At 51.8% G+C, this 25,923-nt stretch overlaps 1 protein-coding gene across 7 annotated transcripts in view; it reads right to left on the bottom strand.

Annotated features, from left to right (window-relative positions):
* Nucleotides 1-12,137: 12,137 nt before the first annotated feature.
* Nucleotides 12,138-25,923, bottom strand: part of LOC8029953 (zinc finger homeobox protein 4) — a 418,349-nt gene continuing 404,563 nt past the window's right edge. For all 7 annotated transcript variants that reach the window (XM_040216937.2, XM_040216938.2, XM_040503325.2 and 4 more), the window contains 2 exons: nt 19,910-22,881; nt 12,138-19,813 (listed from right to left, as the gene is read on the bottom strand). In XM_040216937.2, the coding sequence (XP_040072871.1) occupies nt 13,341-19,813; nt 19,910-22,850 (9,414 nt within the window). In that variant the 5' untranslated portion in view covers nt 22,851-22,881 and the 3' untranslated portion in view covers nt 12,138-13,340. The remainder of the gene's footprint in view (nt 19,814-19,909; nt 22,882-25,923) is intronic.

Here is a 25,923-nt window from a genome sequence, read left to right as displayed (position 1 = left end):
GTCTCCACTTTGGACGCGGAGAGCCCTCCAGGAGGGTGGTCTCGCCCGAGCTGCAACTGAGGAGCGATAACGAAAATCCGAATACCGGAAGGGAGCGAGAAGAGAAGAGCTATTCCGGGGAGGGAAGCGGGCGAAGGGCAGGCGGAACGCACCAGCCTTCACCAGATCGAGCGAGTCGCGCCACGTGCACGGTCGGGCAGCCAGCTTCTTTTTCTTGGTGCCCCCTTCGCCGCCGCTGATATCCTGCAAGCGCATCAATGCGTGACCCACAATCATGCAGATCGCGTCAAGCATTGACGGGCAGCCGACCACGATGAATTGGGCCCTCTTCCTGATTTCCAGGCGGGATATTCAGACTGTATCCTGGTTATTATGAGCCGCACTCGCCCCTCGCGGGCACGCAAGGCCCGTGCTCGGCCGGAGCGGCGTGAATGTGCGGTGCGCGTTGCGGTGAGCCACACAAGCTCCCGTTTCCGCGTGAGTGCCGGAGAAACAAAACACCGACACCGGCTAAACAACGGAACGCCTCGCCTTTGTCCCTCTGGCATGCGATCCGGAAGGCTCAGACATTCGGAAACTCCCGGGACGGCCCCAAAACATTCCTGCCCAAAAAGGGACCTGCCATGCCTAAAAGGCCAACGCACGCGCAGCGGGGTTATCGTGACGCGCAAATCGATGGATAGAATGACACTTTCGGACGCGGGCTTCTGGCCACTGTGGATTTTTTGTTTCGTACAGGAGACGGTGGACCGCTAAAACGAGCCACGAAACAAATGTCTTAAAGGTTGTGTTTCGCTAAAAGATCTCCGCTTGGCCACGGAGGTCTAGGATCACCTGCAGCTAGCCTGAACCATTTCTTCCCTTTTTTTTTCTGTGTGGGAGTGCTTGGACGCTTATCTGACGTCATTGTAGCTCCCCTTCCTGAGCACCGTTTCGTGCAGGCTCGACGTCTAGATTTATTGACCCGGACCTTTCGGTGGCTGAGGAAGATTCGAAACAAGGTACTTTATACGAAAGCGGAACCCAAAGACATCAAGTACAAAATCCGACAACCCTCACAGCGATATCGTGCCCGTCGGGGACGCTTTCAGTCAAGCGGTTACGAAGGTAAATCTTGCGCAGAAAAAGGCGGAAGCCCTCCAGCCGAGGCCAGACACCAAGGAGATGCCTGCCGACGTCCTTCCGACACCACGGACTCACAAATCAACCAAGCAACCCTATCAGCGGTGCACCATCGCACAAAGGGAAGTCACCGGCAAAAACCGCGCTGAGCTGTGGCGTCGGCATTGTCGAAGTGCAAATTACCCGCACCCGAGATGAATGCGGCGCGGCACGCCTGCATTCGCAGGATACGATGCACAACGATTTTTCGGGAAACTGGTGGAGGAAACAGGGGGGGGGGGGCGCGCGAGGAAGCACCCATTCACGAAACAAAACATGTCGAAGGTGTACGCGCTCGGTCGCCGGTGTCCTTTTTGTGCATCTGCGCAGCGTAGAGACAAGGCATAAATGGGAAGCGGGGGGGTAAGGGGAGCCGCGGTACTTGTTGAAGGGGAAGCGGGCTGCCCACCGCTAATGGACGTATTACGTGACAGGGGAAACAAAGGCCATCTCCGCGCAGCTGCCCCTCGAGCCAACAACACGGGACGGACGCGTGCGAACCGCTTCACCAGACCGTGCCCGGACGCGAAAGAAGACAAAGGCATCCCCGTCGCGCCCGCCATGCGCGAGTCGGACGCACGCCCCGGCGACTCAGCCTGTGAGCCCTCGGCCGTCGCCACTGCATTCGATAGCGCTCGCTCGGAGGCCACAAGACGCCCGACTGGCCACACTGCGCTCTCCAAATGACGGCGTAACTCATCCCCCAGCCTCGAAGAGAGCCGTTCACATAGCATCGCCTGTTCCTCGATAAATAACATTCTCACGACTAGCTTTCATTGCAGGGGCTTTGCTGCTTTTCCCGTTCACTTAATCCCACCAGGGTAGCCTGCTAAGAGAAAGGGCTAAGAACTTCATCGACCCTCACCGCATTTCATTCCCATACGCAGAAAAGCGACGGAAGGGGTTTATTTGTTTATTTCATTTATTGCACTCTTAAAGGGCCAGCAGGGCATTACATAAAGGGGGAGGAGGGGGGGGGGCAGAAAACGAGATAAGTGAATAGGTAGAAAGCACCCACTATGCACTACAATTAAATATTCACCTACAAAAGTAAAATAACAAAAGAACAGAAGGGGGGAAAAATATACATCTTACCTGTGCAGACCACATTTGTATCAACTTTGAAAAGTGGGACGCCCCCAAATAAACACAAGTGATAATGAAACTGGAGGCAAGTTGCCAGCACCCATAAGGTTAACGCCTCGTTCAGAGGACGACTCAGTTAGAATAAATACGCGATCCTGTGTTTGTTCGTTGTTTCCTTTCTATCTTCTAGCCAGCTGGATGGTTTTCATCAAATACATGTTTTACTCTGTTTCACCTTAATAAAACAAAACACGAAAATGTAAAAAAAAAAAAAAAAAGAGAGAGTACTACTTTTGGTATGAAATGCTCACACACCTATTTTCGCGATGTTTAGAGCTCTAATAATTCTAAAGATCAATTTCCTAATGTCGATTATTTGCATGTGGCAACCAGGAACACCATAATAGAAGTCTAACGTAAGCACCGAAAAAAACAAGAACTTTTGAAGAAAAAAAAAACTTATTTCTTGTGTGTTTGTTTGTTTGTTTGTTTCACCTGACGTAAGATTCGGAAATAAAAACCGAGACGTCGTCGGAAACGCTAGCGATGCCGTAAACCCCACCGCCTCGAATTGCGGGAGGGAAGCGAGCTAGCCGAAGGCTGAAGCAGCTCATGCGCCGAGAGAGCCAATTCTGCGGGTGCATGCAAGGGAACGGTTGGAGTTGCGTCCCTAAAGACGCCCCTTAAGGTAACTCAATGAAATGAAATGAAATATGGATCCCTAACTCAGGTGGCAAAATGTATTGTCCGACACTTAACTGCATGAGTAAAATGCGGAGAATCAAGAATGTTGTGTTCGAGCGAGCTAACAGGGTCGCGCAGTGCGGAGTACAGTGACTCAATTTCTACTGACTTGCGATCGCCATGAACGCGAACGAAAAACGCATTTAACATTTTCTGGATTACTGCCTAGGATGCCTTGTAGAATCAACTTGCGAGCGCGATCATCGGACAATCTAGAACTTTTGAAAGATAGTTCAAGAGCGCGCTTTTATTCTTGCAAGATGTCCTTCGACTCGAGTCTTCATGCACATTTTCTACCAATATATTTCAAGTTGGCGAATTAGAAAGAATTAAAATATGACGAAATCATTCAGGCCTAAGTCAATCTGCCGGGGTGTTCACTGCGGTACAGTCCAGCAAAGTGAACTTGATACTTAGGAGCAATCTTTGCCGGAATACTTTCTTTATGGACTTAACCCCCAAGAACTTTTCATTCTCAGCAGCAACAGGAGATCATTAAACTCAGGTTGAAATTCGCGTGACTCTTGCAACAAGTTCAACTAACAGCGTGAGCGTAATATGCAGCCTAACTATTTCATCTCAATCGTTTCGCAATGCCTGTCCTCTACGTGACGTGAATTACATTTCTAGATTTAAATTAGGCAGTAAATGAGGTGGGAATGAAACGTGCTAATCGCCTACATTTCTGCCTAGTTCGAATTTGGCAATGTAAGTCGTGTGACGTCCAGAGCACACAGGGTAACATGCGAAGTCTCGAAAACAAGGGAAACCAAAACGAAGAGAACGGCAAATGCGATCGATCTTTGCTAGGGTCCTCCTAACCGAACATTCCAGACCCGTCGCTTTTGAAGATAAGACACTGAAGATTCCCGAAGGAGGCTAGTAAGGCTTCGCACCAAAACATAAAGAACACTGTAACAGTTCAAAAAGCTCGCCGCTCGTTCGAGCGCAGACTCAACATGCAGTTGGGGGATTAGAGCTTTGATGATGTTCATCGGGCAAAGATATCCCATGGAGGAGTTACCTGTTATGAGCACTAGCGCCTAAGCACTGTGGGCTTAATGAAGTAAATGTCAAAGACGTTCATATTGCTCCGCTGGGAATAAAAGAAAAATAAGACAGGAAAAGCCAAACTGATGAATGGATCCAGAAAGTCATCAATTACACGACAAAACCAGGGGATAAAGAATTCAGAAAAGCGAAGCATAAGAAAGCAAAAGAAAAAAAAATGCAAGAGGAAAAAAAAATAAACGACGGGGACGAGCGGGAAGAACCTCAAAGGTCTTCCAAGCTTTAACCTCGCATCGCAAAAGCACGGGCAGAGAATACTAAACAGTCCGTTTTCTCTCAACGTGAATGAACTTGCGAAGTTGACCTCATTAAACCCTTTCTGCTGGATCACCATGCTATCTGCAGAGGCTGTCGCTTATAATGGGCTGCAAACGATGAAACTGTTCGAACGTCTGTGGGTAAATTGAGCAGTTCCAGTTAGAGAGCGTGTCACTCAATTTCAAGGTGGGTTTATCCCGTGTCTCTGCGATGATAGTGGTGTGGAAGACGCATATGGCAAATATTATAACAAGAATACTAAAAAGAAAATGGGACGTTACGTGTTTTATGACTGTGGTTCTGCATGCAGTCAAAAAGGTGTCATAACTTGCATTAATTTCACCTCATCAGCGCAGACCTGACCAAGGACGACTTAGCCACGCCGCATTAAAAAGGTTGCGTGTTGAAGTCAAGGTGCGAAAAAACAAATGACCGGAAAGCACGTGAAGATGTCAAGGTCTCCTGTGCTTGCTGGGATCGTAGCTACACGCGCTGTACATGACGGCGTCGACAGAAAGTAACAGATGTATTTTGTGCAGATAAAGGTACAGGCATTTGAGCCTATAGCAAGAGAATACTTTAATTGTAGAAGAATATGCGAATAGTAGGCAGTGATCCCGCCCCATGTCATTGTCAGCCTTGGAGATGTTTCTTAGATGGTGTCTTAGCACCGAGATCAGGCCGAGATGTTTCGGTGGCGCCCTCCTATGGTTCCCATCCTTGACGCCGCGACTAGTTAGCCTCGCTGTGACGTCACAAGTTGTGATCCTGGCGAACTGTCCTTCGCCAGAATCGTAACTCGTGATAGCTGCGAACGACAAATTTCGTGAATAAAAGGCACGCTGGAAGCTTTGACTGACCCCGTTAAACCAACACCGTCGAAGTTGATAGTCTGACATTCCTCTTATTTCCGTCGCTTCAAGCAGAATTGTTCCCACTAAAGACGCAACGATGATACTTACCGCCGAATTCAGAAACCTCACTCAAACTACACTCAAACTGAAGGGCCCCTCCACTTCTTCGAGGAAGGCGCGAGGGCCGGCGCTGGCCAATCGCGAGGACGGATCCGCCGTCGCGATTGGCCAGCGCCGGCCCTCGCGCCTTCCTCGAGGAAGTGGAGGGTCCCTTCAGTTTGAGTGTAGTTTGAGTGAGGTTTCTGAATTCGGCGGTTAGTCAATCGCGGAAAGTCGACCACAGCGACTGTTTTTTGTCGCGCACGTCGCCAGCTGGTGCCATTTTCAGGTTTTTTTGCGTATGGCACGTGCTTTTCCCGCTATCCGAAGCGACGAACATGCGCGGGTTTGGTTGTGATGATCGCACGCTTGCTGTGATCCTGTAAATATTGGAACGGTCTATAAAACATACGTGACTTTGAGCGTTTCAATAGACCATTTGCTATATGACCCAAGCATCAAGGAGAATGCAGGGATTGGTGTTCCACGCACCACACGCGCGCGCCTTCCCCGTATAAACTATTCGAAGTAAATAACCAAACTAAAGCGTTGACGAACGCGCGTGCAAGATGCCATTTATTTTAGGTACTAGTGAGGCCAGCACGCGCGGCGCGTGGAACACCAATCCCTGCATTCTCCTTGATGCTTGGGTAATATAGCAATAGGTCTATTTGCTAAAATTTCAATTTTCAACGCGCATTCGCCTTCGCCCTATTTTAGTCTTCGGATCTTTTTTGCACACAGGGTGAGCCCGTGCAGCTCGTGTATAGTCGGCACGAGAAGAGAGTACCACATGTGTTCGACAGACAAATCGTCATACGTGGCGCTTCGGAGTCACGAAACGCGAATACCCCAGGAGCGAGAGTGACCGGGCCAACGTTATTAGAACCAACTCAGTTCTGAAACTCCACTCCGGAGGGGGGTCCCTTTGCGTGGCCCCTGTTAGAGGGCGCTTGCTCCGCATTAATACTCGCTATCATCATCATTGACGGCGCGCTTGTGGCCGTTGCATCTGGCCTACTGAGAATCAGGCGTGCTGAACTTAGCTCTCTATCAAATCAGCGTGCCCAAGATAATAACGGCGACAGAACGAAAGCAATGCCCCACGCAATCGAAGCGTTCGGATACTTACGCTCGTATTGGTGTGCTGGGATCACGGCCAGCAATGGAATTGCCTTAGTAAGACGGCACATCTACTATTATAGTATGTACAAACTTGCCCTGATTGTAGCCACCGGATGTGGCGCCGACAAATTTGGTTTCTTCGAAACACTTCGCGCTGTCAGCACAGTTAAGGCGCCGGCGTTTTGAAATAATACAAAGCGTATGCCATCATGGTCCTACCGCTTATCATGCTCAAATTGTATTTTTACTGGCGAAAGGGCGAAAATCAACCGTAAACCATGCTGGTCGCCGAGGAGTCGGGTTGGGACTCACAAACAGTAGCAGCGGTTGGCAGCCGCGGAGCAGTAGCAGACAAAAATGCGCGGATTAATGTGCCGACAGCGCCACCTCGCCGCAAAAGAATCGGACACGGTTTCGGACTCCCTCCAATGTACGGCGTCTATGGAAAGTTCCACAACTGAGTTGATATAGTAACGGTGGACCGGGCCGTCCCCACTTCGTAATCTGAGTGTCGGGCTTAGCAAACTAGTAATGTAAGCTCGGTCTGAGCATGCGCTCTAAACTGCACCCCAGTGAATACTCCCTAGATTAACATGGACTTACTGCCAAGGCTACAAGCGCGAGCCAGTAGTTTCGACTCTTTTTTTTTTTTTTTTTGCTTCCTCACGAGCGTTTTTTTTTTCTTTTTTTTTTCATTGGTCTGTTTGGCATTTGTAAGAAAACGTTTTCGGTTTATATTTTTTATGACATGTATTCTTCCAGTTGCACACATTTCCGTTCCCTTTTCTGGATGTTACTCGAAATTTCAGTCACGCCTAGGTTTTTCCTCTCTAGCCAGTTGACATGCCAATAAAGATGTGTTCAAGGGAAAATATGTTTTTTTTTAGAAGACTATTATGTAATAAATTTTGGAACCGCACTCGCTTGTCACTTCGTTTTGGTGACAACAATTGTGTTGTGTGTATGTTTATACAGCCTGAAGTTAGTTTGTCCCAACGGGCGACTTTTCTCTCAGCTGTAGATGAGCAATTTAGCCAGTGCAGTACAACCGCTAGCCCGGGGTCTTGAACGTGCACTACGCAGTAGTGATATACGACCACACGCCGGTACGATGCTCCATCTCGATCACAACAAAAGTCCTATTACAAAGGCGTCGTGCATCTTCTCTATATGAGTCTTACCAGTGGAGCGCCTTAGCACCTGCAAAGGACGGTAAAGTATTATTTAAAATAAATGATATGACGTACTCCAAAATAAGCTTTAAAAAAATAACACCACGGGGAGTGTTGCGCCTGATCGAGGCACAGCACCGGCGCTTTAAAAACACGCTTCGGGAACTGCTGAACTTCGCCGAGCCGTAAAGATTGGAACTGACCGGCCATCTCGGTCGCCCCCCCCCCCCCCCCCCCCCCCCCCCCCCCCTTTGCCCCGGTGTGTTTGCGGGAGTGCAGCGCCACGTGTCACCCTTTCGCCGGACCGACAATTGCTCGTGCGAAGCTAATTCCGTGCCGAAGGTACTTAGAAACCCATCATACTTCTTGGTGTTCCAGTAATTTAGCGAAATCTCCATTGACGAGACGACAAGAAGTCCATGGCAACGCCTGCCAAAACACGAGCCGAAGCTGTTGAACGCCCCGAGGTTGGTTGTGAGCGTCCAGCTTTAACAGGCGGCGCCGCCACTCTGCCTCACAGCACCGTCTCCCGCCACGTGTTTTGCACACCTGGGGCGGTTACAAACTCACTGCCCACGGCGCCACCAGCCCCATGAAAGCATCACGTCCCACCCCTCATGGTTCGGTACATGCTAGCTAAAGCTATCTCTCGACTCTTTTTTTCTTCACTACTTGTGCGGCTGCTAAATTGCCGCAGCGGGGCGGTGTTTGTACATCTTTAGTGCTGGAGGCCCATCGGTGCGAAACAGCAGAACGACACGACGTTCTCGTGCTGAACGCTGCGTGTTTGCAGCATTTGACCAATCGTGCTTCTGATCTTATACCTACACCACCTAGAGACGCGGCATTCTTCCCAGACGGCTTGTATTTGAGAAGGTGCAGCCCCTTGAACGCCTGGGAACGGAGTACTGCCAACACCACTCAGACTAGCAAGGCCTGTGCACTCGAAGTCTGGCGCCAGTATACTATGATCAAGCAAGGGCGTTGAGGGACAGGAGCGCTACGTCAGCGTTGGGATGAAACTCGTGTCCGATCCGTGTTCTGGCGGACGCTTGGCGCCCAATCGCCGAGTCGGCGCGTCGCCATGTGACGGCGATTCACGAAGAGAGAGGTGACGCTGAACAGGCTTTGACTACAGGCTAGGTGGTGTTGACACTGCTCGGCAAAGAAGCGCCAATAGACGCTTTTCAGCAGCTATATGCATGGGCTCAGCCACTCATACCTAACCTTCATCTCTCTGTTTCCTTACATTTCGTTCGCTTCATTTGTCGCGCCACAGCTTACGGACTTTTTAGACACCATAGTGTTCTCGACCTCGGCGCAGTCTCTGTGTGAATTCGTCATTACCGATTTCAGTGACTTGGCATCTCGGCGAGACAACAGAAGGTCAGTTAAAGCGGCTGTATTCCGGCGTGCGAGAAAAGGTTCTATAAAAGTAGCTCGAATTGTAAAGCGCTGGCTGATTTCTAGCCTCTGGAGCGGAATGACGGACGACAATGTCCGGTTTCTTTTGGCACAGTGGCCACTATGAGTGACGCCCGTTGTCAATTTCAAACAGCTGTTCGTATGCCTCGTCGTCTCACTTTGCCATCGAGTAACCGCAAAGAATAGAAGCGCGAGCTCCTTGCGCTTGATCGTGCCTCGGCTACACGGACGTTCGTGCAGATGGAGCACAAATCGAAACTAATGGCTCGCGCTTATAGCTTTTGCAGTAAGTCCATGTTAACATAGGGAGTATTCACTGGACGCCATTTTTGTGGGTGCAGTCTAGAGTGCATGCTCAGAACGAGCTTACAATAATAGATTGCTAAGGCCGGCAATCGTGATGGTACGGAATTCACGTTGAAAATAACTGTGGAAGCTCGGCATCAGCACGCTCCCAGCAGTCGCGCTCACAGCTACGGACGCGAGAGAATGTCGCGGAACGGCTGAATGCTCTCATGGCCAACACGGACTGTCGCCATCATAGGATGCCACATTACGTTAGAGAATTGAGCCCCGGGAACCATGCTCAAGTCGAGGATTGCGTAGGAGTCGAGGTCTTTCGGTTTTTACCGTGGGAAGCCAGCCGAATACCTTTCCCCAATTTCTGGTTGTGCATAAAATAGCCAGATGACGGGTATATGAGAATCCGTAACTTCCTTTTTTTTTTTTTAGTTTATTTTTGTTTTATGCGCCCCAGCACACTTGAAGCACTGCTTCTATTGCATTCAGAAATTGCTATTCGTCTTATCTTCATAAAATAGCAAGAATATTGTTTTCCTCTTATATATGCAAATGTCACGTTTGCATAAATACCTGCACCTCCTTTCTTCAGTTGCAAACACGCTGCATCGTACAAACGCTGCGAACATGCGACAGACCGCTGTTAGTATACTCAGTAATTCGAATTGGGGGGGGGGGGGGGGGGGGGGGGTACTTCTTAGATATGCTGCAAGTCCAAGAATAGAGAACGCATACTCGCACATCTTGGCACGTGCATGCAGCTTCGGCTAACACATGCCAAAGCCACATGCATTTGATATATCTTGTCTCCTAACATTGATGTGTGGGTATAACGAGACATGAATAATGGTATGTAAACTTTAACCCTAAGCAAAATAAAAAAGAGAATAGTAGGGTCACTAAAGACACAGGACAGCCGATCCAATCTCTACTCTAACAGCGCGAAAACTGGAAACCAACGAAACACAAAAAAAGGGACAGAACACACACTAAAAAAAGCCCGTGCGTCTACATTCCCGCACAACGCTCGGGGAGCCAATCACCGCAACTTACGGAGGCAGCTCAGCGAATGACGATGCCGAAACATATGTCTAGACCAAAAAAACGCCGTCCGAGTTGCGACATTAAGCAATGCAAGCCTGACGTTTTGCAATGCTTGATGTCACAACTCGGACGGCGTTTTTTGGTCTAAACATTTGTTTCGGCATCGTCATTCGCTGAGCTGCCTCCGTAAGTTGCGGTGATTGGCTCTCCGAATGTTGTGCGGGAAAGTAGACGCACGGGCTTTTTTAGAGTGCAGAGTTAAAACTTAAAAACCATTAGTCCTTTTTCTCCAGTTCAATGGTCTAGAGTGTTCGCACAGCCTAAAAAGAAAAAAAAAAAGTTAAGATAATTAAGTTGGAAAGTCTTGTTTGATCTCCAGAGTGTGATAGTCACCTTCTTGGCCATTTCCTTTCAAAGGTGGAATAATATGGAAACGGGGCAGCGTGAACATTACTCGGATTTGTGCATTCCCTTACAAAAATCAACGAATTTGAATTGAGTTTCTAATGTATTCTATAACAATACATTAGAAACTCAATTGAAACTCGTTGATAATTTTGGTAAGGGAATTAAAAACCTAGTATAATATGAATAGAAGATACGGAGCAAATATTCTACCGATGATCGACATTTCGCTAAACTAGACAGAATCTTAGCGAAACGACGGTCACCATTCCACGTTATCGAGATTAAGATGTTTTAGTACCTCGTTGAGACTCTGTAGTACAGTCTTACCCTCTTGAACCACCCGTCGGAGAAACAAAACAAAAAAAAAAAAGTTTATCCTTTTTGCACAAAAGTACAGGGCGTCTGCTGAAAAAGTGAACCTCCTTTTTCCGGCGGAAAGATAAAATACACAGTGCCAAACGCTCACATTCCAAACAACTCGATTCTAAAGGCAGGAATGCACGAACCTCGTGGGTCACGAGAATGCAACCTTCAACTCCCTTGCACCCGAATGTGCTGCCACCAGTTAGGAAACGATATCAAGGTTTCAGAACTTGACAGTGTCCGATTAAAATGTTGGAAGCGATTTTCTGAAATTTTCAAGAAGAAAACGGAGTCCGTCTTTGGCAGCAGACGCCATTCGGTTTTTGTGTATTCGCATAGTCTGCGGGCCCATTTTACCGAATAAAATTTCCTAAAAATGCTCTTAAATGTTGAATCGGACAAAGCTAAATTTTCCTATTTTTGGGTTTTATCCCCCCTGCTGGCGCAACATTTATATGGAGACAGAGCGTCTGGTGCTATATATCTAGATTTTAGAGAAAAAAAAAAAACAAGAAAAAAACAACAAAAAAACGTGGTTCGCTTTTATCAGCGAATGCCCTGTATTTTTTTGTTTTTAATTATTTTTCGAACGCGTGTGTTGCGACCGGTTACATCGTTGGACTTCAAAATTCCGTTTCGAACGAATCGTTAGAGGGAAAACGTAATGGCGTATTTCTTAAACAGCTCAACGAAATACCGCTTTCGAAAGGCACCAAGGTGTGAAGGCACAGAAACGAAAAGTAACATAAAGGTGGACTTGTCTGCATCACATTTCCGAAGAAGTTGACAATGCCTTTCTAAACAGTTAACAGAAATCTCGTATAGGAACTAGATTATAACTTGGAAATTAATCGAACACAACAGCCTAAGCGTAGTGTACATACGATTCAAAATAGCTAGGACTTGCAATTATTCGGTTTAGATGTAGATAATGACCGGGCCTAAGTATACCAGAAAACGAAACCAAAGAAAAGCTGTCAGGTTAAAATAAGGCTGACAGTTAGAAATAAAGCAACGAAGGCAGGTGTAATGTAAAAAACAAGAGAAACACTTTATTTTTGCTTTTCTATACAAGCAAAGCTTTACAGAAACACATTTTATTCATGTAACACTCGTTATATATATATATACAAAACAGAATAGAATCACTAGCAGTGACACAAATAATAATAATAATAATTATAATAAAATAATAATAATAATAATAATGGGAGTCGGAGAGGAAACTAGTATAGTTGTCTTTGGGGAAGGAATGATTTTGGTATTCAATTCCTAGAATGGGACACAAACAAAAAGTAGGTACCAGAAGGCATACATCAACTTGCACATATCTTAAGAGCAAACATTGCAAAAAAAAATCAAACAAAAAATGCTTTCAGTCCGACTTAGAGAAGTCACACACGCCATAAAATAAGAGACAGTGAACACAGACCGAAAGAAATGAAATGCAGACTTAAAGAACACTCTCACTTTGGTAGTAAATGCACTTTCATTGTGTCACCTTGCTTTGCAACCAAACAGTTTAGGACAAAGCACAGGATTTACGTGCCAACAAACAAAATGGAGAACATGATCCAGCAGTCCTTCTACATTCAGAGAGAAAACAAAACAAAGGCACTAGGGACACGAAACTAGAGAAAATAAATTTCGGGAAAGGATAAAACCTACATGCATAAACTGACAAAAACACTAGCACTTGTCACACAAGTTCATACTGTACAGACAGACGGCGCGCCCTACCAAATATGGTAACCATCACAACAACAACGAGTGCAGTCATAATATGCATAAATGCCAGGACACTCTCACATCAGGAGAAACGAACCCAAAAGTAGAGAAACAGTATTTATATATTTATATCTACTCAAGTTCACTTGTGCGTCCGCTGACGTGATTCCAGATATCTTCGTAATAATTATAAATGCATCCACCCGATTCCAGAACGTGTACAACCGAAGAATGAAAGCTCGCCAGCGGCGACCAACAAAGCCCATCGGAAGCGGCAGAGTCGCCGAGAGATAACACTTGCGCGGAGCGCGGAAAAGTGGCAAGCGGCGCTTGCGGCCTATCTACAGGCAGGGAGAGAACCACCGACCGTCACCATCACACCATGGGTCCGCAGTGGGCACGCGCTTCTTTAGGAACTGGTCGAGCCCTATACGGGCTCAGAATAAATACGAAGAGGCACGGTGCAGTACGCGGTCGGATCGAGAGCGGGTCCAGAGCGGCATCATAGCTTGTTCCTACCTGAGAACAAGGTGGGGTGGATGAAGGCGGCGGCGCCGGGCATCCCCGGGTAGTAGCCCGGCAGTCCCGCGTACAGGTAGGGCACCAGGGCGCCGGCGTCGCCTGCTTGAGGCGCCTGGGGGGGCGCCTGGGGCGCCTGGGAGGTGTCCTCCTTTTTGGGCTCGTCGACGACGACCTTGCGGTCCTCCTTGGCCGGCGGCGCGGCGGCGTCCTTGGGCGAGCTCGAGGGAAGGGCGAAGCTGGGCGGCAGGCCCTGGCCCAGCATCTGAAGCTGCTGCACCAGGCTGGGCGGCTTGTCGTGGTCGGCGGCGGCAGTCCGGTCGGTGCTGCTGTCGTCAGTCATCTTCTTGATGTTGTCGATGTGGTTGCGCAGTGCGTCGATGTGCCGCTTGGAGAAGAGGTGGTCCTGCATGGAGGTGTTGCTGAACTGGTGGTTGTACTTAACGGCGCAGAGGGAGCACTCCTCCGGGGGCTTGGGAGGCTCCATCTCTTGACCGAAGGTCTTGGCGAACGCCAGCTTGGACTTCTTCTCCTTGGCGCGGGCGTTCTGAAACCACACCTGGACGACCCGCTTGGGCAGTCCGATTTCGCGGCCTAGCATCTCGCACTCTGCCATAGAGGGCGTCTTGTAGTCGGCAAAGATGGACTTCATCACCTTGAGCTGGACGGTGGTCATCTGTGTGCGAAACCTCTTTCCGGAGCCCGAGACTGGGCGTGACGGTTGCTGCCCCCCTCCGCCGTGCATCCCCAGGGGCGAGGTCGGGTTGGACTCGAAGAACGAGTCGTCGCCATCCATGTTGTCCGTAGACTCGGAGTGGGTCTCGGAGCGCGCGTCGTCGGAGACGCCGATCCTCAGGTCCATGCTCTTCTCGCTGACCGACAGGTGGTCACCGGACCTATCCGAGTCCAGGCGCAGGGGCTTGCTCAGGTCCAGGGGGGCCTCGCCGCCACCGGCTTCTCCCTTGCAGGCCTTGGGCTTGACACTGAGGTCTGTCGGCGCGCCCGTCATCTCGTCCAGGTACTTCTTAAGCGAATCCTCGTAGTACTTCTTCATCGTGTTGTGCACAAGGTCCGAACCCGCGGAGGGCGAGATGGCCTTGCTCTCCTCGGAAGCGCTGCTGGTCGGAGTTCCTGGGTTGGAGTCCGCGTCGCCATCCGGAAACGAGTCGATGTTCAACTCGCCCTTGCTGTACAGGTCCGCGTGCCGAGTCGCCAGGTGAGACTCGAGTGCCGAGCGGGCTTTGAAGAGGGCTCGGCAGAAGGGACACCGCTTGTGGATCACCTGCTGGTGCGCCCGGAACTGACCTTTCCGTTCGCGCGCCCGCGTATTTTGGAACCATACCTGCACTACACGCTTCTTGAGGCCCACGTCTCGCGCGATATTTTCTAGCATCTTGCGGCTTGGGTTGCTCTCCATCTGGTACTTCTGGTACAGGTAGTCCAGCTGTTCGGGAAGGATTGTGGTCCGGAGCCGCTTGTCGCGCGGTGGGTCCGCCATCGGATCCTTGTTGTCCTGTTGCTGCTGCTGCTGCTGCTGCGGCTGGTCGTCGTCCAGCTTCCGCTTCCACGACTGCTGCTGCTGCGGCGACGGCAGTGAAAGCTGCTGCTGCTGCTGTGGCTGCTGCTGCTGATGTTGCTGCTGCTGATGTTGCTGCTGTTGTTGCCCCTCGTACTGCAGGATGCCAAACGAAGAGTTCGGAGGGTAGTTGGGGAACAGGTTGGGGTTCATGATGTGCACGATCTGGTGCTCGCGCCAGAGGTCGAAGCGTGGGAACACCAGACTGCACTTGTCGCACCGGTACGAGCCATTCTGGGGGCTCTTACTGGGGGGTTCTGGGGTCCTTGGGGAAGCGGGACTGGAGACGCTCACCATGCTGCGGTCGTCTCCACTTCCGCCGCCCCCGCTGCCGCTGCCCCCTCCAGTTCCACTGCCGGTGGCAGCAGCCTTGAGCTGCACAGCGAGCGGGTTCTCGTCCTTGAAGCAGGAAGTCTTCTGGTGCTTGATCAGCTCGTAGTAGCGCTGGAACACCTGCAGGCACTTCTTGCACTGGTAGTTGAGCCCCGGCGTCCTCTGGAACCTCCCCGAGCCGTCGTCCTCCGGCGCAGACGGCGGCTGGTTCTCGTACACTTTGCGGGCCTTCTGGCGGGCATTCTGGAACCAGACGACGATGACGCGCGGACTCAAGTTCAAAAGCTTGGATAGGTACTCGAGGTCGTCGTCCTTGGGGTAGGCGTTCGTCTCAAAGAACTCCTGAAGCACCTTTATCTGGTAGTCTGTGAACCTGGTCCGGTTGGCCCGCTTCCCGGAGGATCCGGCCGTGGGTGTCGACGTCATCGGCGTGGGCGTCGTGCTCGAGGACCGCTCCAGCAGGGGCGGTGGCGTTCCCAACAGCATGCCATCATGCACCGGAGACGCCAGGTCCAGGGGCGGGTCCACGGACAGCCGAGACGTCAGGGAGCGCAGGAACTCGAACTTAGCGAGGCTGCTGTTGTTGTGCTGCGAAGTGTTAGAAGCCGGGGTCTCCAGCTTAGGAGTTAAAAGGGCGCCCTCCCCGTTCTGCGTCGTGTTAGACGACGCAATGCTGTCCTGGGTGTCCGTGTTGGCCGCCTCAACGCGGGCCTCCTCTTTAATCACCTCCTTCTTGACGACGGTTTCCGACGACGTCGTCGACGAAGACGGCGCCTCCTTGCCGGCCGAAGACACCGGCGCCGGCTTTGCAGCAACTGGGGTGCTGCTCTCCTCGGCGTTGTTGTTCTTCTCGGACAGCGCAATCACCTTGGCCTCTCCCGTCTTCTCGTACTCTTCGAGGTTGAGGTAGGTCGACGGAGGATTGTTGAAGTTGTACGGCGAGTCCTTGTTACGCTGGCGCTCCTTGAAGAGGGTATTGCGGAACCAGTGCTTGATGACCTTGAGAGGCAGCCCGGACTTCTCGGACATTTCCATGAGCTGCTCCTCTGTGGGGGAGTTGTTGATGTCGAAGTAGGCCCGCAGGATGCGTAGCTGTTCGTCGCTGATGCGCGTTCTAGCGCGCTTTTGCTGCTGGGCCTGTTGCTGCGCCTGGGCCAATTGCTGGTGCTGTTGCTGAAGCAGCTTCTGCTGGGCCGCGAAGAAGCTGGGGTCCATGGCGCCCGGCATCATGGGGTGGTTGAAGGCGGATGACATGAGCGGGTCCATGTGGGGCGGCATCACCACGGGGATTAACGGCGGGTGCATGTTCATGGCGGCCGCGAAAGGCATGTTCATTCCCATGGGCAGCCCCATTCCAAGGCCCATGCTCATTAGCAACTGGTTGAACTGAAGCTGAGCCGCCATCTGGTTGGCCGTCACGGCGGATGCTTCTGACACTGGTTGTTGCTGCTGCTGGCTCACTTGCGGGGCCACCGACAGCGACACCGGCGGCGTGACCGAGGCGGGTGTTGGAAGCTGCGGAGACTGTCCGGGGGTGCCGCTACCGCCACTGGCAACATTCGCCGCTGCAGCGGCCGCGGCAGTACCCGGCGCAGCCGGGTCGTTCTGGCCGCCGGCGGCCTGGCTGCCTGCAAGGTCCAGCATACCCTCCTCTGCGGAAACCTGCGACGCATTCTTCTTGTCGTACTCCGTCCGGAAGTCGTCTGCAAGCTTGGACACGAAGTCGAGGGGCACTACGTCATGGTGGACCTCTTCCCGGTGAGCCTTCAGTACCCAAATGCTCGAGAACTCCTTCTGACAGAGATTGCAGACTGACCGGTTGATCTCGGGCATCGTGTTCTCCTTCTCAGGTTCACTGTCCAGCACCTCTTTTTTTATTTGCACCGCATCTGCCTTCGGAGACGTTGGCCCCTCCACATCTTCCTTCTTTTGCTGCTGATGTTGGAGAATCTGCTCTCGCTTCTCCGCGTCCCTCCGCATACGTTTCTGGTTGAACTCGTTGAACTGCATCACCACGTCAAATCCAAAACCCTCGAGGAGATGTTTATACATTGGTGGCTTTGTGCGCGGGTACGGTGACCTCAGTCGAAGCAGTTGTTGGGTCGCCGTTGCAGCCGCCTGAAGTTGAGGGCTGTTCAGCTGGCCCTCCGGCATCAACTGCTGCGGCGCGTGGTGCTGGTTATGGTGTCCATGAACCGGGTGCTTCGGCGCCACAAGCATCGGAGACGCTGACTGAGTTGCCGAAGACATCACGCAGTACAGCTGCTGATGCTGAACGAGGGCTTCCTGAGACATGAAGATAGCGTTACATCGATTGCATGTGGCCAATCCTTGCGCAGATGCCATTTGTGATGAAAGCAGCACTGGTTGTTGACCAACGTGTGACATAGTAGAGTTCATAGTGTGGTGCAAACAGCCGACTTCGGCGTGTTCTTTAGAGGGAGCGGTCGTTGAAACACTAACGGACACTGACGTTGTTGGTACGGAAACACCTAATGGAGCACTCTGTGACGATAGTTCTGCATGTTTTGATGTTGGTTCTCGACTCGGTGTTGTTGGTTTGCTTGAAGAGAGCATATCCGACAAGCACTTTTGCTGCGATGCTTGGTGAGAGTCCGATGGAGACCCCAGACCGGATTCTGGTTTCTCGATCAAGGGTGTACTCAAATCAACCTGCCCGGTCATTGCGAGTTCATGAAGCTTGGACGCCCTCGTTTGGTGGAGCACAGACCTCATGTGAATGTCCAGGGTGGAGCACTGCGTATATGCCACTTTGCAGATGTTGCACTTGAATGGTTTCTTCTCAGTGTCATTGTTGTTGTTATTGGTTGGTGACAGCGCCAGGACCTGGGAGGAAGTTGGAGATGGTGGGGGTGCGACAATCGTCTGTACGGTACCAACATTATTGCTGCAGTTACTGCTTGGTGTAATTGTAAGCGCCGTTGTATTTGCACTTGCAGTGGTCTGCATGGGAACACCTCCATCCTTGAGGCTCAGCTTGAGCTTGTGCAGATGAGACACTGAGTTGTAATGAACCAGCAGAATGTTTTTCTGTGTGAACGATTCCTTGCAGATGTCGCACTTGTAGGGCCGATTTGGATCCAAGTATTTCTCCATCGGATAGCTAAGCTTCTCTTCCTTCCGGTGGAGAAATGTCTTGTTGTGACTTGTGAGGTAGCTCTGGCGTGTAAATGCTACTTTGCAGCGATGACACTTGTATTTACGAGTGGGATCGTTGTAACTATCTTCAGCAATAGCCTGGCTGTTGATATAATCCTCAAAGAACTGCTCTTTGAAAGTAGCACCCTCGGTCAAAGCTGCTAGACCCGTGTCCATTGCTTCAACGCCACTGTCGTTGTCGTTCAGATGTGCTACATCGTCTGTGTCCATCAATTCGTCCAACACGCCGTCCTCTTCCCGGTTGCTTTCCTTCTTGAGCAATTCAGTTGTTTGTGGATCTAACACAGCACCACCACCACTGGTGAGCAAGGGGTTGTTGACTAAGCTGGCCTTGTACTGCTCCAGTTCTTCCGGCGTCATGTCGATGTGCGACGTCTCCACGTGTTTCTGGAGTGCAGCGACAGAGCGAAAGCTCCGTCCGCAGAGGACGCACTGTGTGGCCGCTCGGATCACATGGTACTGGGAGTGGAGCTGCAACTTCTCCAGCGTCTTGAAGGCCAGACTGCACTGGTTGCACCTGTACTTGTACACGTGACGCTCGGACACCGCCAATTGGTGCTGTTGCTGCTGCTGCGTTTTCTTGGAATGGATCTCCTTGAAATGTACCTGGACAGCATGCGGCGTCATGAAGTACTGGTTGCACGCTTTCTTCCAGCACAAGTAACCGGGTCCCCGAGGAGTTTGCTTCAGTTCCAAGTGGCCTGTGTCGATCTGGTGACTGAACAAATCCTCTAAAACGCCGAAGCTTTTTCCGCACGCACTGCAAGTGAGATCCTCCGCGCACAAGGTGTCGTCAGATGCTGTCTTATCCTTGCTTTCGGAATCACTAGCGTGGCAGTCGGCGTCAGCGCTATCAGAGTCTTCGGTTCCTCCGTGTACTGCTGCGTGACTTGAAGCTCGAGATTTGCTTCGTTTCGACGAGGTCGTTGCCGTCGCCCATACCGATGTGTCGACAAGGGCGAGAAGCCGCTGCATCCCTTCTGATGTCACATTGTGGGTCTCAACGAGGTGGGATTCAATTTTGTTGAGCTCTTTGAACTGCTCCTGGCAGAGCGGACACTGCACCGACTTAGGCTGTTGTGCTTGCTGCTGGGAGGAATGCTGGGACACGACATGCGCCTGTAGCAGCGCCTGGTTCTTCGCAGAAAAACTGCACATATTGCAGGCCTGCCCTTCGTTGGCCTTCTCTTCTTCAGAACACTGGGAGCTAGCGGAAGCTTCGGCTTTGGCGGCGTTTTCGAGCAAGGCTTGCTTTAGCATTGGACTTGGACTTGACGGACCTCCTGACTTGGTGACTGATTCGTGGTCTTCCAGAGATAATACTGGTGGCGGTAGGTCCATTTCCATTGCTTCCGTACCTTTGTTTTCTGCAGTAGAAAATAAAGAAGAGTAAGACAAAGTACAAACAACAATTGTAAAGGGGCACGCCAATAAGTGATTGTGAAAACTAGAGTAAAACTCACCGAGGTCGACGTCGAAGCTGACGTGCTCGTTGCCCGCGAACTCCTTGACGACGAAGAGGTCCTTCCAGGTGTCGGCCGCTTCGTCCTTGGGACGTGCATGCTGCAGGTGACGCAGCGAGTGCGCATGGCCCACAAGGCCGCTGCGTGTGCGCGAATGGAAGCCGCACGCGGTGCACTGGTAGTGGCGCGCCGCGTCGCCCCGGAGCGCGCCTTCGGCCGCCACGAGGAAGAGGAAGAGCCTGGCGGCTAGGTCGTGTCTGGCGCTGGCCGCGTGCAGCTGGAGCTTATGCACCGAGTTGGTGTAGTAGTCGCACGCGTTGCAGCGCACCTGGACGGGATTGCTGACGTTGACGTACTTGAGCTTCCAGTCGTTGCGCGGGCCGCCCTCCTTGATGTGATTCACGTGCTGCAGCCTCTGCAGGTGCTTGTCCGTTTTGCAGTGGAGCTGGAAGTTGGCCCTCAGGTTTGTCTTGTAGGAGCAGAGCTTGCAGACGTAACTGCCGGCCACCGCCATGAGGACCTCGTCTTCGCGCTGACGCGTGCGGTCCTGTTGGAAGTGGGCGCCGAGGGCCTCCACCGAGTCCACTGAAAACAAACCGCAGACACAGCATTGGAACAGCTGCGACGTGTCGTCGGTTGAGAGCTCCAGGCGCAGCGTTGGGTCCGGATGCTCCATGTCCATGGTCGGGGAGGCGAGCGGTGAGCCTGCGGCGGCCGCGGCCAGGGCCTGCTGCTGCTGGTGCTGCTGGGAGGCCATCATGAGCAAGGCATGGTTGTAAGCCATGTCCGCGAGCGCCGCCTCCGGTTGCAGCTGGCCGTCGCAGGGCAGCAAGAGGCCCGGGTGGAACTGGAACAGCGGGTCCAGGGCCTGGGCCTGCTGCAGAGCGCTCAGCTGCTGCATGTGCTTCACGTTCTGCTGCAGGACCATCATGTTGTGCGTGTGCTTCTCGCTGGTCATGTGGATGCGCAGGTTCCGCGCCACGTTTGTCTCGTAATTGCACACGTCGCACCGCCACGTCGCCTTGGGTTTGGCCGCTGGCCCGGGCTTCTTGACGGCCTCCGGCAAGGCCGGAGGCTGCTGCTGCTGCGGCGGCTGCTGCTGCTGGAGGAGCTGCTCGGGAGTGGCCTGCAAGTTGCCGTTCTGGAGCTCCTGGATGTTGTTGATGTGCTTGTCGGACTGCATGTGGATGCTCAGGTTGCCCTTGGTGGTCGTCGAGTAGTTGCAGACCTCGCAGCGGTATGGCTTGTAGCCGCACGTGTACGTCTCGCCCCGAGCTAGCCGCGGATGCGGTTGACTCGTCAGGCAGTAAATGCAGTTAAGCTCGTTTTCTGGATGTTTTTCCTTCATGTGGATCTCTAGGGTCTCTTGGTACTTGTAGTGCCAGTTGCACTTTGGGCACTTCAGCGTCTTGCACGAGTTACGCGAGTGCATCATCGTCATGTGGCCACCCAAAGACCGTGACGAGCCAAGAACAGTGTCACACTTGGGGCACTCAACACCATTCGTCTTCCCATCTGGATGTTGTGGGCAGGACACCACGGGCGACGGACACGCGTTCATAAACGTGGCCTGCGGGCCCGGGATCAGTTTCGGCGACACGCCCGGGGACGACGAGCTCCCCGCGCTCGTGGGCCGGTCCATTGATGACGGCGACGTTCGCGGTAGGAGGTCGCCACTGCTGGGTGGCGGCAGACCTGCCACTTCCGCCGCTGCCGCTGCTGCCGCTGCCGCCGCCGCTGCAACCGCCATTGCCGCCGTTGACGTTGTCGTGACGGGTGGGTTCTCAACGACAGCCGCAGCAGCCGCAGCCGCCTTGGCGATCTTCTCGATGTTGGCCAAGTCCTCGAGCTCGGGCGCTAGCGTCTCGTCTTGCCGATGACTGACGTCCGATGAGGCAGGCGGTGACAGCACCGGTGCTTGGGGGCTCTTGCAGGTGCTTTGGGAGAACATGGCGTTCGGACCATTGGTGTTGGCACTTTGGAGTGGCCCGACTCCAGCCTCGGCCGGTACTACGGAACTTGAAGATGAGCTACTGGCGACGGGTGTTTTGGGATGGAACTTGCCACCGCAAGGGCTGCTGGACCCCTGCGCGGGGAGGGGCTCGAGAAAGGACAGCAGAGGCTCTTTGTCCTTTCCCACCCCCTGGATGATGGCAGAGATGTTCTTCTGATTCATCATGTGGCGCTCCTCGTCAGTGAGCGTGATACCGTGCTCCCCGATCGCGTGGCCAACGAAGGACTTGGTGAAACCGAAGGACAGCTTGCAGATGAAGCACATCAGGATCGGCTTGATGGGAACCGATGGATGATCAAGAACAGGAAGGCTGTTGCTCAGCAGACTATTCCACCCGGCTGGCCGGCCGGGCTTTTTGACATCGCTGGCTTCGTCTGTGTCGTCCTCGGCAGTGCTCTTGTCCTCCCTGTCCTTTTGGTCCCGTACTGAGAAGACTCGGTAGCTGTGCATGATGGGAACTTCTGGTACCTTTTTCTTTTCCTGGAGCAAGCTGTACGCCTGGCCATACAGGGCGCTGTATAGGGCCGGGTTCCGCGATATGTGAAACGCGTTCACCACTTGCGGGATGACCGGTGGTGGTGTGACGCCCGGCCCGTCCACGATGCTACCCTCCTGGTGGGGCAGATCCAGGCTGCAGTCCTCGTCGCTGACCCCATCAGAGTCCCCCGCGGTCGCAGTCTCGATGATGAAGGCAGACCCGTCCGGGTTATATACGATCTTGCCCGTGAACGTCTCCACATCGCTCAGCGATGAGCTCTGATCCGACGCGTCGGCCGGGTCCTCTTTGAACTGTTGGCTCGGGGGGCTGCCGCCGTCGGCCGACTTGTCGCCGCGCTCGGCGGCGGACGCTGGACAATCTTCCGGGGTCATGCTGGCCACTACAGGTGGCTGCTGGCCCGTGTCCATGCTGCGCTGGGGGGCTTCCATGGCTCAGTTACGTCATGACGGTCGGGCAGTTCTGCAAAGACAAAAGGGGAACGTCTTTGTCAGCCCCACAATTCCATGTTCACACTTAAAGGGGCACTGAAACCCCAAAGGTCATTTTTTTGTTTGTTGTCTAAAACGATGCAAGTTAAAGTCAAAGACACACAAAAAAAAAAAAAAACGCGAAAAAAACGTTATTCCACGCGCGCGCACCTTTTTATTTTAGGCGCCTTTCTCTTCCGCTTCCCACCTCCTCGCTTCTTTTTATTTGTGATGTCAAATATTATGAAATTTAGAAGCTTTGTATGCGACATTTCTGTAATATTTAATAATAGCATACGTAAAACATATTTTTTTAACGCAATTGCGAACGCACTACGGCCCTTTTTGAAACACCGAAAATCGGAGTCCGGAGTAATGTCGCCAACTGGCTTTTTTTCCGCCCTCGGAAAACACGGCGGGGATCGACGCATGTAGCACTGAGGATGATCCGTGAGTCGGGGAATCGGACGAAGTTCTCTCGTTTAGGTGCCTGACGCCCTCTCAGACTTCGAAAAGGAAATCGTCAAACGGTCAGAACAACTGGGTTTGGTGTCTGTGTACCGTAGTGTCGGTTGTGACTCCGCCAGGGCAGCTTACAAGCAGAACCGGCGCGGCGTGGCGCCTCGCGTCGCTCACAAAAGTCCACTGCGCGTTCTTTTCCACTGCACACCGTTTCAAAGAATTTGAGGATGCTGAAAGAGCCCTAAAAGAACTTCACACTCGAAAGAGAAGTGTGGCCTGCTCACAGCGATAGGCAGCACGTAAGCGGTTGATCGCGGGACCCGGGCGAACACGACACTTCAGCAGGGGACACATGAGCGATGAAAACGGGCGCCGCGCGGCAGTATCCATAGCAACAGGTGCAGGCGTCCTTACGTCGCTGTGACGTACGCGCCGCGCAGCCCGGCACCGCTTCACTTGGCGAAAAAGTCGGCGAGAAATCCGGAGGCTCTGATTGATTGGCGCCAAGGTCAAGTGCGGCGTTGGCTAATCACGGCCGCCAGGTTTCTCACTAAATTTTTCGCCATGTGTCCAGATTAGGGCCACTGGTCGGCCAGATATGTGCGCGCGGTGCGCCTAGCGGCGAGCGGCGCAAAAGCAAATATGGCGACCGTTTGTTTGATCGGTTCGGTGCTGTGTGCGTCTCCAACGTTTTCGTGAGAACGTTCTAGTCGTCTGCGAAGTTATTCGAACTCCCAGGGGTGACACGGAAAGTGTGAAATCACCATCTCAACTAGCAACAGGCGGGTCTTCTCGAACAACAACGATGGTGCCTAGAACCGGCGGTATGACTCCGAGCGAGATTGCTTTGGTGTTGGTAGTTTGAGTTCAAGATGGGAAATCTGTTAACCGGAATGTTACTACGACTACCGATTAAGGAGTTAACACGAGGGGTGTAGGAAGGATGCCGAGACGGTGCATTTTGTACAGAAAAGACCTTTGGCGTCGTCAGGTTTGTCGAGCCAGCCATTCGATGCCGCCGGGAGACGAAGAAACGTGTTGTGTGTTTCGGAATTGCTCTGCTGGGTTGGTATTTTGGACTGCGTTGGTAGGTATTTACTCTCATGCATAATTTTTATGAATCTCGGGGATAACGCTTTGTCACTGTTCATTTCAATGTAACGGTGATGACACCTGACAATTATTGCATTCGGTGTGACTTCCTTGGCATAAAGTCAATAAAGCACCTCCGTGTAATTTCGAACGAAAGCACCGTCTCATAAGAACTGGTCGCGTGTCATACAAGCGATTTGCGCTAGCTTTGAAATTTTAAATGAATGTTTGTACAGTCTACACAATTATTCATTAAAAAGATTTCGATTTTTTTATTTTTTTCTATTTCAGCTTGATCGGGTAGAATAGAAAAGCAAACACGGCGTTGCTAGTGTTGGGAACATACGTTTTGCGGTAATGTTTTCTTCGACATTATTGCTTTAATAGTAGGATAATGGTAGCACAAGAACGTTTGCGCCGGTTTTATTTGTTTTGTTTTTAATCTGAATACTTTAATTTACGTTGTGGGTATAAATAGGGCGTTTTAAAGCGAAGTACTGCCAGCCGCTCGACGTTCGGTGCCAATGGTGGCCCAGAAACTATGTGAGTCGCGCGACGGTTTTCTGCGTGAATGTGTCTTGAACACACATATATCGACGCATATCGCCAGGTGGTGCGTCATGCGTAGCGCCGCGCGGCGTCGAGTTTCAGCGGTCATGTGTCCTCTGCTTTCGGGTCGGTTCGGAGGCGTGAGCGAAAGCGAGTTGCTGGACCAGCCAATATTTGATGTCACTGCGCTGGACCGGGTCGCGCAGGAGCTTCAAATTCGGCTTTAGGAAATTGTTTTTTTACTTAACAAATATTATAGTTCCAAAGTTTCGAATTATGAGGGTAATGTCCAGGCATCGTTTTTAATTGTTTCAGATAATAATAATAATAAGATTTTGACCTGTCAGTGCCCCTTTAAGGCTGGAGTCGATGAAGCGAAATAAGCAACGAGTTTCGCAAGGCGGTGTTCACTCTGGGCGTGGCGTAAGAACAGTGGCCCTTGCACCGAAGTTCGACAGTTCTTCGCCGTATATTCGCTCCATAAAGTGAAGCCTTTACGCGACGCTTTCAACTTCGCGAAGCCATGGTAGCGCACAACAAATTTCAGCTAAATAGGTGAGAAGTAAAAACGGTCCGTGGAAAGTTAGAAAACAATGCAAAATGCATAGTCACTTCCGAAACCCTGATGCGCAATACAGCAAAATGCTCGGGTGAAATAAAGAACGTTGCATTGAAAATAATAATAATAATAATAATAAAGTCCTTTCAGACACTTGATTTTCAATACGGCCTAGCGCGCCATGACGTGGTTGATGACGGTTGCAGACGCACGCCGTTTGCAGCACGGCAATGTTCGGAAGTTCTGCTCAAGTTGAATTGAGAACTTCCGAGTGCACGAGGCTTGCAGAGGCCAGCGGCGGACAAATCGGAAACTTAGCGATGATTGCTTTTCAACCAACCTGTCAGTACAGGCTTTGCGTGAACCATCTCC

Source organism: Ixodes scapularis, unplaced genomic scaffold (assembly GCF_016920785.2).
Source record: "Ixodes scapularis isolate PalLabHiFi unplaced genomic scaffold, ASM1692078v2 PGA_scaffold9__187_contigs__length_104089568, whole genome shotgun sequence".
NCBI classification, from domain to species: domain Eukaryota; kingdom Metazoa; phylum Arthropoda; class Arachnida; order Ixodida; family Ixodidae; genus Ixodes; species Ixodes scapularis.
Note: the sequence above shows the minus strand (reverse complement) of the source record. Positions and strands in the feature narration are given on the sequence as shown.